Here is a 13,180-nt window from a genome sequence, read left to right as displayed (position 1 = left end):
AGGCACAGTTAAAGAGATGTCCAAATGTAAATACTGATTATTGTCTCTTCAGTTACTAGTTACTAGGTTTATGACCAAGTGGCAGATGATGTTATTCTGGGCAGGGTATCACTTGCCTTTAATCCCAGCACTCAGGAGGCAAAGACAGACAGATCTCTGTGAATTCAGAGCTAGTCTGGTCTACATTATCAAATCTCTGACTCATGAGTAAGACCCTTTCTTAAAAAAAAAAAGTTAAATTATGTATTTCAGGATAATAACTTACTCTCTGAATTCAAATTTGTTTTTAAAACTGCAAAGAAAAGGGATAGTCTCTATATTTAGCCTTCTATTTAAAGATAGAAGAGGCTGTCAAAACAGCCACATAGCCAAGTAAACAACTTGTTCCTATGGCTACCCTGAGAGTCACTTACACATATCCTTGCTGGCTTCTGTCACTGCACTCGTAGAGAGATTCAACAGACTGTGAGCTTCCTGATGTGTTAGAAGCCAAGGCTGGGAAATTCATTGTGATTTAGTTCAATCATCTTGAAAATGTGTGACAGGCCATGTCTGTGCAGTCCTCTAGGTTTTCACTTGATGGTGGTGCTAACGTCAAGGACATCATTGCTTCAGAAAAAGAAGTCTGGAACAAAGAGAAGTTGACTCTTCAGAAATCCCTGAAAAGGGCCGAAGCAAAAGTGTGCGAACTAAAGGCAGAACTGAGAAATGATGCCTTACATCACCATCAGAGCCCTGACTCTGAGAACGCTGTCTTCAAGGTACACGTATCCCTCTTGCTGACCCTGACCGAACAGACCACAGAAGCACAGTTGCTTCTCAAACTTTATCCCTAGGCAGCTCTTTTCAATCTGCTATGATTACAATGTCTGCCCGATCACAGATCTGTAGAGAGGAGTACCCAGAATTGCAACACATTGAACTCTGTTTTTCTTGCTGTCAGCGGTGTGACCCTATTCCCCAGAGTCCTGTATCCTATTAGACAAACAGCAGTATTCTCTTTCATCTCCTAAGAAAAACGTGTGACTGTCCATGGAAGAGCATCATGCCCTGTGAGTGGCCTCTCCAATGCTGAGAATGAAGGCAATAGTAACGCTGCCTTCATCAGTTAACCTAAAGTCCAAAGTGGAAAGGAAAAAAAGTTGCTGGAGTGGACATACAGGGATGGAAAACATTAACTTATTTAAGAACCTAAATGGAATAGTGACTGTAATTCTAAAAATCAAAGTCAGTATTTAAAAAATGTACACATTAATGGCCAAAATGTTTGCAATACATTTGAGTAAACGGGCTAGCCCCAAATAATTACAAAGCATAACTGGTATTAGAAATTGTACGTGAAAGGCTGCTTCTGTCTCCTGTCAGCTTGGCTGTCACCGTAGTTGAAAGCCTAGGGCCTAACACTTGTTTTCTTTTTCATCTCTAGAAAACATCTCAAATGACTTCTCTAATGTCCTTATCTTCCCTTCTTTAAATATAGAAAATTTATGGAAAATACTTAAGAGCTGAAAGTTTCCGAAAAGCTCTTATATTTCAGAAGAAATACCTGCTGCTGCTCCTGGGAAGATTCCAGGAGTGCGAAGATGCCACTATGGGGCTGCTTGCCCGCATGGAAGGATACCCAGGCTTGAGAGACCATGAGATGGTCCCCGGCCGCACAGAAGGACTCACCAGGTTTCGAACCGCCATTAGAGTGTCTATCGCAATTACTAGGTAAAGTTGTGAAGAAAGCTCATTTCAGTCATAAGCCGTGTAAGAGGACTCGTGTGAAGAAGACACTGTAGACACCTGCTTATTTCTTCCTAGGTTTTCACCCTTGCAGCGGAATCTTTCCCTAGAAAGTGTCTTTTTTAGGTCTTAGTAGCTGATGACTCCAGGCCATATTGTTAAAAACAAACAAACAAAAACCTCAAATAAACCTAGCCCACACGCATAGTTCATAAAAGGGGAAAGATGTTTTTGAAAAATGAATTGATGTATTTATTTTCTTCCTTGTTGAAATCTGTCACTACACAGTGCCGAGCTAAGGAAGGAAGGCCAGGCTAGGAACTTGGCACCTGCCCTGCATGTGGCTGCAGTAGAGTGATGTCCCCAACTGTTCACCACTCCTGGCCTGTTGAAGTCTTGGTCTTGGCTTCTCCCTGGGTCCCTTCCCTTTTGTTTCTCCACAGCCAGAGTCTCTAGAAGTTTTGGTTTGTAAAAAGTTCTGCAGTCAGGTGATGTCATATGCCACTCCAGGGGGCGTGGCTGGTTTTCCTTTTCTTTTCTTCGTTACTCTTTTTTTTAATTTTTATGGTTATTCATGTTGTAATGGTGTATGTATATCACATGTGTGCCTGGAGTCTGTGGAGTCCAGAAGAGACTGTCCGGTCCCCTGGGACTGGGGTTAGAGTCCTTTGTGAGCCACCATATGGGTGCTGGGAATCAGGGACTCCTCTGGAGAACAGCCAGTGCTTCTAAGCACTGAGCCATCTCTCCAGCCCTTACTTGATTTTCTTTGGAAAATAAGGCACAGGTTTTTAACTGGAAGCCATTCAGGGATTACTGTCAAGAAACTTTGTTCCCAGATGAAGCAGAAAGAGGTTGCAAGCTGAGGGAGGCTCAGCCTCTGTCTGCTCCAGCAGCTCTACAGAGGAGCTAGGGTTTATCTTACTGCTGGCTTCGGACCTGCCTGCCTCTTCCAGTCCTCACTGTAGGTTTTTGGCTTCTCATTCCCTTCATCAGCTTGTATAGGATAAGTTGGGTGGTAAGCATAGTGGAATACATTAATGAAGACAGCACTGCCTAATGGCCGCTCCCTTTCTACTGGGTCAGAGTAGAATGCATGGAACGTACAGACACTACATGGTCTTCTGAGGTGACAGGAGTTAGCCTGTTATGCAGAGAAATGCCATAAGGCTCCATGAAGGAAGGAAGCTACTGTCAAGCTCTCACCTCCCCTCTTTAGGGGTGTGATTTGAGATGGGGTCTCACTAAGTCACTGGAAGTCACTCTGTATTCCAGGCTGGCCCCAAAGTCTCAGAGATCCCCTGCCTCTGCCTCCCAAGTGCTGGGATTAAAGGTGTGTGTCACGAAGCCTGGCATATCCCTCCCCTTTTGCCCTGCAGTAGGTTTGTTGTCTTTTGATGCTCCTTAAACTGGACCCTGAAATTGGCATTAAGAATTTTTTTTTCATTTTTAAGTATTTTTATTTCATTTTACATTCCAACCACAGTTCTCCCTACCATTCTTCTTCCCACACCCCTTACCTCCCCCTTAGCCCACCCCCAGTCCACTCTTCCTCACAGGTAAGGGCTCCTATGATGAGTCAACATAGTCTGGCACAATGGGTTAGGTCAAGTCCAGGCCCCTCTCCCATGCATCAAGACTGAGCATGGCCTCCCACCATAGGGAATGAGTTCCAACAAGCTAGCTCCTGTACCAGGTTTGTGTCATGGGCCTACTGCCAGAGACCCCTCTGATAGTCCAAGCTTCACAACTTTCTCCCACATACAGAGGGTCTAGTTCGGTCCCTTGGAGTCTCCACAGTTGTGGGTCTAGAGTTGATGAGTTTCTGTAAGCTTGGTTCAGCTATCTCTATAGATTTCTCCATCATGATCTTGACCTCCCTTGTTCATATATTCCCTCCTCTCTCTCTTCGACTGGATTTCCAGAGCTCTGCCTCGTTCTTGGTTGGGGTTCTCTGTGTCTGATTCCATCAATTACTAGATGAGAACTTGATACAACTTTAAGGTCAATTTTGTGATATGTATGTCTCCTCTTGTTTAGGTATTCTGTTTTCACAGATCTTTTAAAATGATATACATAATTAAATAAGGTTATATACTTGCCTATGATAGTCAGAACTTATAATTAGGTTAGATAGGTTTTCTAGATTTACAGAGATGTATTTGAGATGGTTAGCTATTATTCTTCAAACCTTTCAAAGACCTACAGAATATGGCATTTAAATGGTTTAGGGTTTTTCTTGGCAGTGAGACACAACTGCTCCTGGCACACCAATTACATCAGAAAGGAGGATGGGCATTGAAGAAACTCATGGAGTTTGCTTTCAACATGGCAAGATTAGCCATTTGGGCAAGAAACTGCTCTTGCTTGGACTGTATGTTGATGTATAAACTGGACATGCAGGACCCACAAGAAAATGACTGCTGAACTTATAAAACAAGACAGTACTGAAGAGTTCCTGTTAAAATGGAGAAGTGTGCTAGACACACTGTGGCCTATAGGCTAAAGATGGATGCCCCAACGTTACAGAGGAACTTTGGGTGACTGTCCAGGTAGCGAGATGTCCTGTCAATTCTAGAGTTTATATATTATCCTTCTGTGGTCTTTGATGAAGTTGAAGACAGATAGTTATGTTTATAGTTTTCTTCATTTATTATAAAAGATAAGTTATCTTTCTCTTCATCTAGATAGAAAAGGGGAGATGATGGGGAAAGAACTTCTGTGTATGATTGATGAATAAGGTTCTGTTTGGCCAATGAGACAGCAGGTTAGACAGGACTAGGAGTCAAAGAGGATTCTAGGAAATGTAGTAGAGAAGTGGTGTTCCAGGCAGGAAGTGACATAGCAAGGGGACTCATATTTAAGCAAGGAGAAACAGGAAGTGTCTTTCTTCCCCTCTGGTCTTCCTCCAGTGGCACAATGTGATCCACCGGCAAGGAGACACGCCAATAAGTTGTCCGATAAGATAAGTCTTATAAAATATATAGATTTTTGATAATTAAGACTGAGCTAACAGATGAGAAATCCTAGTCATTGGCCAAGCAGCATTTGTACCTAATATGTCTCTGTATTATTTTGTCCATCCACGCAGCGAGCAGAACTCGGGCGGCTGGTGGAGACCGCCCACGTGGTGGTAGGGCTCTCGGCTTTGGTGGAAAGATTTATTGTAACAAGAGCTCTGAGATGATAGTTGGGGTATTCATCAATCTGATTATAGGGGTAGGCCAGTTCAGGCATTTCTCTACTATTGCTAGAAGTCTTAGCTGGGGTTCTTCTTGTGGATTCTTGGGAGTTACCCTAGTACCAGGTTTCTCCCTAAGCCCATAGTGGCTCTGTCTATTAAGATAGCTCTTTCATTGCTCTTCTGCTGTATCCCTCCCTGCCTAGGCCATCTCATTCCCTCCAATATTTATAACAGCATTATTCGTAATAGGCAGAACCTAGAAACAACCTAGATGCCCCTCAACCGATCAATGGATAAAGAAAATGTGTTACATTTACACAGTGGAGTACTACTCAGTGATAAAATATTGATGACCTCATGAAATTTTCAGGCTAATGGATGGAACTAAAAAATCCATCCTGAATGAGGTAACACAGACTCAGGAAGACAAACACCATATAACTCACTCATAAGTGGATATTAGATGTAAAGCAAAGGATAACCAGACTAAAGGCCAGAGCTGCAGAAAAGCTAGGTAACGAGGAGGACCCTAAGAGGGATACATGGATCCCTGGGAAGGAAAATAGATGATATCTATGAGGCAAACTGGGAGTGAGTGGGGCCATAAGGGGGAGGGGTGGGGAGATGAGAACGGGAGGGAATGAGATGGCATTAACAAATTAAAACTGGTCCTCCAAAAAGTTCCACAGTCCAGGAGAGAATGGGCAGTCAGCAGGGAATTGCGCAGGCTGGTGGACTCCCCATTCCTTGTGGAACCACCACTATTATTAGTGCTCACAGGGTCTAACACTCCCCATTTCCCTGGCCTCTTCTCCCTGCCTGTGGAGATTTGCTCTTTTCCCTCATCTTCCTGACTCTACTTTTTCCCCCTCTTTCTTTTACCCTTCATCCTTGCTTTCCCCACTGTTTCCCTGTCCACTTTTGCTCTTGATCTTCTGTCCCACTTTTGTGGCCATGTTAGAGACATTGGCTGCTTGGGGAGTGAGGCAAGCTCACAGCTCTGCCCTGTGCTTGGCGACTTGGCCATAAGTCAGTGGAGTATGTGCAGGCTAGCTGAGGCAGTTATGTGACTGTGGTGAAACGTGGTCATAATTACATGGCATAATTTTGTGAATGTTTATATTTATATTAATATTTATACAACCGTGCTTTGAGGTTTTATCTTGGGGTCTCTTTTAGAATGAAATATTTGGTTCGGCGGTGGCATCGTGTCAAAAGTTCTGGTCCCATCAATATTAACAGGGATGATTTTGGATTGAGTCCAGGTAAGGTCAAAATGGCATAGTTTCTATGTATGTCTCTGAAATTGCTATATGTGTAGCAGTGGTCAAATGACTAATTCTAATGCTGATGTTGTCCAAAGACCTTGAGCATTGTTTGAGCAATTTTAAGAATTTGAGACTGATTTGTGGAACACTTAGACTGCACCAAGCCCAGTTTTGTCTTCATGGATTCTTCCAGGCCTGTGACAGGCAGTTACTGTTGCTTATACTGAGCCAGGGAGAACACATGCCATTTGCCTCAGGTTTTCCATCAGGGAAATAGTGGAGCCAGGGCTGGAGAGAGTTGCTGTTGGTCATGTGGAAGAATTGTGGTTTGAAGTTTTTACAACTTAGCATTATGTTTCTGTGCTTACATGGCTACGTAATAATGGGAACTTTAAATTCCTTCTCTCTACAACTAGATCTTAGTAGGAAAATGTTAGGGCAGGAACAATTCAAGGAATAAGGAGGCCAAAAACTGGAGTGTACAGAATAGAGGACACACTGTGATGTCAGTGTCATCCATATCCAGGTGTCCTGACTGGGGAGCCTCAGGAAAAGGAAGTATGTCTGGTGCCCTGAGAGGATTTTGCGACAGCCTTACACTGAGATGAACTCTTTACCATAGTCAGTTGTGGTGGCACAAACAAAGTTAGCAAAGCTCAATTTCATGGTTTGTTTGTTTATTTGTGTGTTTTTTCTGGTTCTATTTTGTTTGTTTCCAATAAACTTAGAATAATGAGGATAAGACTTGGCTACATTATTGTAGTGTTTTATCCACATCATCTCCACACACACACACCCAAAAAGCACACACACTCAGAAATCCTTCCCCTTTTGATCTTGTTACAACTGAAGCATTTTACAAAAAAAAAAAAAAAAAAAAAAAAAAAAAAAAAAAAAAAAAAAAAAAAAAAACATTCCAGTGAGTTTATTTTCTTTGAAGCATAGCTCTTAAGTCATGTTTGAAGGTAAACGTAAAACCACTGAAAGGCTCTTTGGTTTGTTCTGTTCTCTTTTAGCAAGAATGGAAACTAGCTGTAAGTAGTATATAGTGTCACATACTGTTCCTTTAAACCCTAACTGCTTTTATATCTATCCCCCAAGGCTTGGTACTCTTTCCTTTACGGTGATATATTTTGGGTTTCTTTAGGTGTTGAAAAGACTGATCCACTTTATCACTCTACCAGTGGACTGGAACTGTGTGAAGATCCAAGACACATGACATGCCGCTCAAGATCTGACCTAGATTTCCCTAGGTCTCCCTTATCATTCAATAGGTAAGAATGTATAGAACCTGGCTGGAGTAGATACAGTAATGTTTCAGAGAGGAGTGAACTCTGTTAGGACTTAGGAGTGCTTTGCATTATGACAGCTAGACATATTTATTTATATGTCGTTTCTGTCTTAAAGCTTAGAGTCAGAGCTACTTTTTAATTTCTAAATGGTTTCTAAAGGCACAGGAAATATATGCTATAGTTATAATGCATGCTATAGTTAGACACTGGAAATGCATTGACCACCATCCACTATTAGAAAATTGTATATGCATGAAAAGATGGTTTCTGCAGGCTTGATACTGGGCCTTCTGACAATGGCATCTCTGAATTTTCTCAATAGAAAATTCAGAGTTACTTCTTTCTTGTCCTCTGTTTAGAAGTCTGGGAGTGTAGATCAGGCAATGTAGAGATCCAGAAAGAGGCAGGCTGGCAACTTAGCTGCTTTGTTTCTGGCAAATTGGATTCCTGAACATACTCTAATCCATAGGTACCCAGGGACTCTTGCTGATTTCAATCCTGTGTCCTTGACCTCCCCTCAACTCCAGCATTACAATCCTGGCAGAACTCTGACAGATTATGTCACCCAGATGGACGCACTGCAAAGACGACTTGGGTCTACTTCACAGTCAGGTGCTGAATTTTCTGTGGTGGCTTTGTGAGACTCTAACTCCTCAACATGTTCCTTTGGGTTAATCAAATCTTGTAGCTCCATGCATAAGTTCCCAGGTTGTCCCAGCTTAAACTCTGACCAGCAGAGAACTGGCTCTTTATTACTCCCGTTCTCTACCAGCAACCCCTGACAGAAAGATTTGGTGCTGTCTTCGTTTGGGTTAGACAAGATGTATGATGCAGCCGGGCGTTGGTGGTGCACGTCCTTAATCCCAGCACTCGGGAGGCAGAGGCAGGCAGATTTCTGTGAGTTTTCGACCAGCCTGGTCTCCAGAGGGAGTGCCAGGATAGCCTCCAAAGCTACACAGAGAAAACCTGTCTCGAAAAACCAAAAAAAAAAAAAAAAAAAAATGCATGATGCACACTGCAAGGTACTCTGAGGCTTAGGCCCACAGCAGAACCTGTAAGGTGCAGAAGGCAGAGCAAGCCCTGCCTTAAGCAAGTAATAAAGCCACTGTCCCATTCTGATCATCCTTCTACATGTCATTTAAACAAACCATCCCTGGTAAGACACTATAGCATCATCTTTTCGCTCCTCAAATGTTCAGTGTCATACATTCCATAAAGATGGACTTTAAAGGGCCAGAGAAATGGCTTAGCAGGTAAAGACCCCAGCCTCCACACCTGAGCACCTGAGTTCAATCACTAGGACCCACAAGGTAGGAAGGAGAGAAACAACTCCCACAAGCTGCCCTCTGCCCCTCATTGTGAGATATTATCTACACATACAGATAAAATGTCATTTTTAAGAGATTTTTACAGATAGACTTTGTAAGAATCATCTTTTATTCTTCTTCAGAACTATACAAAAAGTATCATACTTCATATAGAGGCAGAATCCATTCATCATGGGAAAACTTCCTGTCTTCCTTCACTCACTGCTGTCCCAAAGACTGAGTCATTTTAGCTTAAGTTATTGTGCTAGCAGTCCACTTGGATGTTTTGTTTTTAATTATGTCTGTGTATCACATGCATGCCAGGTACGTGCAGAGGCCAGAAGAGGACGTGATCCTTTAGGACTGGAGTTTATGATGATTTTGAGCTGCCATATAGGTGCTGGGAACCAAATCCAGGTCCTCAGAAGAGCAGCCAGTGCTTTTCTAAGCCATGTCTCCAGCCCCTGATCATTTTCAAGATCTCTCTTTCTGTGAATACCACATACTGAGGACTGCAATTATCTAAAGTTAGTTTAGCCCTCTATTCAAGAAGTCATTTGTTTAGCCCAAGCAACCTTCAGCACAGTCATAAAACATATTAACATTGTCTCAACTCCCTTGCTGCAGGACCAGTCATGGTGACTTCTAAATGTAGTCAGCCTCTTAGAACTAAGTTCAAGTTATGGGGTCTGAAGAAATGGCTCTTTGCGAAAGGACACACACTGTTGTTCTAGAGGACCTGTGGCTGCTCCCTAGCACCCAGAGTCAAATAGCTCACAACTCTCTTGTCACTCTAACTTCAGGGGATCCAGTGCTTTAGGGCATCCTTGAACTGTACTCACTAGTACACATGTGCACAGAGGCACACACACAAGCACACAAATCTTTAAGAAGAAAAATTGAAGCTCAGGTCTGAAGACACTGGGTTTGTTTTCGTTGTTTTACATTTATGTGTGTGTGCACATCTGTGTAACAGCATGCCTGTGACATTGAAAAAACTTGCAGAAATCAGTTCTGTCTTTCCACTATGTGGATTCCAGGGATCAAACTCTGATTGTCAGGCTTGGCACCACCTTGGTCATTGAAGCATCTCACTGTCCCCAACATTTTGAGATGGTTTTAAACAGATTATCTGCATTTGTGAACTGACTGTCCTGACAAAGGAACAATCTAACTGTCTTGTTTTTTTACTTACAGGTTCACCTGCTTTGCAGTTTCATACTGGCATGAGGAGATAATCCTCAATTTCATTCTGGCATGAGGAGATAATCTTCTGAAAAAAAGTATTAATTGAATTTCAAATAGATTCCCTTTTGTAAGTCAATGGCTCTTTTGTGCTTTTTTATTGTGAATATTCAATGGGACCAATACAAACACAGCTTATGATTGTATACAAATCCTTGCCAGCACATAAAGACAAACTGGAGTTTGTGTATATGAGCATTGTGTGTCCATGCACAATAATCATTAAGTTACATGTATATTTGTGGAATGCTAATTTAAATGATTAAATTATAAGTATGAGATGGGTGAAAAGATTAAACTTTTTCAAATGATGCTGCTAGATGTGTAGCGTGCAGTGTCCTGCGCTTTTCCTACAAGGCTAAATGTTTCTGCCTAATATATTTGCTGCTGGTGATGAAGACAGAACACATCACTTGTAGACACCTATTTTTGTATAATGGTAGAAGTTTGAACTTTACTGGGGTATTTTGTCAAGTACTGAAATAAAAATGACTTCACCATTTAACCATACTGTATTTGAACCTTCTTCATTTTCATCTAAGCCACAGCTCATCTCATGGTACACAGCAAGATCCAGTAGTGGGTTTCTTTCTGCCTCCATTACAGAACATTTCAGTGTGTCTTTGTATGAACTATCATAAGTGTTTTCAACTCTTAAGTTGGCATTCTCGTGATTAGTCCTTATTTCCTTACATTTAGTGGTCTTGTGTCCACAGAAGCCTCCTCACAAATCTAGACACGGAAAGCAGCTCAAAAAAATATTAAATTATACCAATAAGATCCCTACTAAAACAGCATTGACTAAAATGGCAGTGCTATTGTTTATATCCAGAAGATATTGTTTCACTCTCAATGGTCTTTGATTTATAGGGAACACAATCATAAAGCTGTACATTGCTGGGAATTTCTAATTAATATTATTTCCTGTATTAGCAACTCAGCTTTCTAGAAGATAGCAAAGTTATTCTAGAACAACTACTTTGAGGGGAAAGTTGTGCATTAAAACCTTCTAAAGCTAATACAGTTGCCAAGTCAAGGCAATTCTATAGGGAAAAGGCAGGGGACAAGTGCTTGCAGGCTGAATCCACCACACCACTGGATGGACCCTCAACCCTCCCATGGCCTTAGGCCTCTGCTCTGTTATTGTCAGTTGGTCTGTGATCAAAACCTACATCTGTTGAATTCTAGTACTTGGGCTCTTTATTTAATTCTCAGCACTGAGAATATGCCAAAGTCTAAAACTAGTCAGTAAACAGGCCAGATTTACTCAAGGGTCACAACTCTGCCACAAATCAAAGTCTAGAACCCTTCTCAGACTAATAAAGACAAAATATCTAGATTTGCAAAGAAAATCAACTGTAGAGAAACAGTCAACAAGCTTTAATAAAGGCTGTGATCTAATGCCATGCAGATGCATCTGTGATCTAGAAGTGGTCTCCTAACTACCATAGCAAAAGAGAGAAAAGCACACTTTGAGAGTTTAGCACCTGTTGTGAAAATACCTGATTTCTCATGGGGAGCTGATAATGCTATTGACTTACCTAAATTCATAGTTGAAGGCAATACCAATGGGAACCTAATTCATACAAATAGTATGTAAGTTTCCAAATTCTCAGATCATTCGAACTCCACATGCTGAAGCACACACTTCCCATCCACGAATAGACTAGCGAAGTTTATCTCATAGAGAATTTTAATTTGAAACCTTTAACAGCAGAGATTTGGGCCTTGATACAAAGGCTTCAAGCCTCTTAAAACTGTAACATACTTTGGGGGTAAAAAACTGTTATTTGGGGGAGGGTGTTGTTGGTTTTTTGTTTTGTTTTCTGTTTGTTTGTTTGTTTGTTTGGAGACAGTGTTGCTATGTAGCCTAGGTTGGCCTCAAATTCAAAATCCTCCTGCCTCAGCCTTGAGTGCTAGAATTACAGCATTACACACGTCAACAGAGTCATCTTGACTCCTCAAGTGCAGGCAATGAGCATGTCACACAGTTGGGCCCATGGGTACCATCTGTTAGGTTCAGGATCCTGAACACAGCCCCCAAAGAACACAGCCACTTCTCATCCCAAGCTAAAGCTTAGAAGTCACTGGTCTTATGATCTTACGCTTTTAAAACCGTAGTAATTGAAACTTCCTAACTGTATTCTGGAAAGGACACATTTGTAGTAAATATTTTTTTTGCCAAACAAAAAACAAAATTGAACCTGGCTTTTCACCATGCTTGCATAACCCATTAAACATTTATTTGTGGGAGCCACATTTAAGGGAGCCACTTACATTGATCCATATTCAAGAGAAGTCTGGCTTAAATAAAAAGTTAAAGAACTGTTAATAGTCACAAAGAAGTATCCTAACTGAATCAACAAAGAAGTGAAAACTGCTGATAACTTTGAAGTATTTGTAAACAAATAACAAGGAAAGACAGAGCAGTGGGTGGGGAGAGATGCAGCTACAAGCCAGCGAATGCAAGAAACTTCTACAAGGAAGAAGCAAGAAAGCTTCAAAACCTCCAGAAAGAGTATGGCCCCTGCCAACATCTTGATTTCAGACACTGTCTCCAGAACTGCAAGGTGACAATATTGTTTGTCAGTCCCCAGATTATGTTAGCTGTAGAAACTCTAAAATACAGATGAGGAAAGCCAAGACTGTGATAGGACTGACTATCTACAGGACATTACAAGAATTTAACAATGGAAGCTGCTCAGAAATGGAATATGTTGCTACATAAGGTACAGGAGCAGTTCAGTACATGAAAGCAGTGGACACAGACACCAGTTTAGTGATGCCTCCTCTCTCATTACAAAAGCTGAACTGCTGAGCTAATGGCACATTCAATTGCTAATCTATAATCCTTTGCATCTTATGTTAAGTGTATTAGATAATGATCTGAAGTTCAAGGTCTTCATAAGTTTGGAACTAATAAAAGGACATGGGTCAGAAAGCAATGGCGCACTATACAAAGATTTACTCTTAGATTTATGACATATTCCATTTTACAAAGAAAGATTCTGTTCCCAAAAATGTGCAGTCCTTCCCCCAGAAAGAGAAAGATCTCTCTTTCCTCTTCCTCATCTTCCTCCTCTTCCTCTATTCTCCACCCTCCCACGCCCCTCTCTGTCCTTCTCTCTTCTCTCTCTGGTAAATGAATTTCAGGAT

The 13,180-nt window shown here is 41.5% G+C and overlaps 1 protein-coding gene across 8 annotated transcripts in view; it reads left to right on the top strand.

Moving 5' to 3' along the window:
- Akap9 (A-kinase anchoring protein 9) overlaps positions 1–10,534 on the top strand; it is a 125,703-nt gene extending 115,169 nt beyond the window's left edge. For all 8 annotated transcript variants that reach the window (XM_027391597.2, XM_035451964.1, XM_035451963.1 and 5 more), the window contains 6 exons: positions 561–761; positions 1,481–1,713; positions 6,092–6,177; positions 7,328–7,454; positions 7,942–8,084; positions 9,977–10,534. In XM_027391597.2, the coding sequence (XP_027247398.1) occupies positions 561–761; positions 1,481–1,713; positions 6,092–6,177; positions 7,328–7,454; positions 7,942–8,084; positions 9,977–10,017 (831 nt within the window). In that variant the 3' untranslated portion in view covers positions 10,018–10,534. The remainder of the gene's footprint in view (positions 1–560; positions 762–1,480; positions 1,714–6,091; positions 6,178–7,327; positions 7,455–7,941; positions 8,085–9,976) is intronic.
- The last annotated feature ends 2,646 nt before the right edge of the window (positions 10,535–13,180 follow it).

This window comes from Cricetulus griseus (genome assembly GCF_003668045.3).
Source record: "Cricetulus griseus strain 17A/GY chromosome 1 unlocalized genomic scaffold, alternate assembly CriGri-PICRH-1.0 chr1_0, whole genome shotgun sequence".
Lineage (NCBI taxonomy): Eukaryota > Metazoa > Chordata > Mammalia > Rodentia > Cricetidae > Cricetulus > Cricetulus griseus.
The sequence above is the reverse complement of the archived record's forward strand: the minus strand, read 5'-3'. Positions and strand labels throughout refer to the sequence as shown.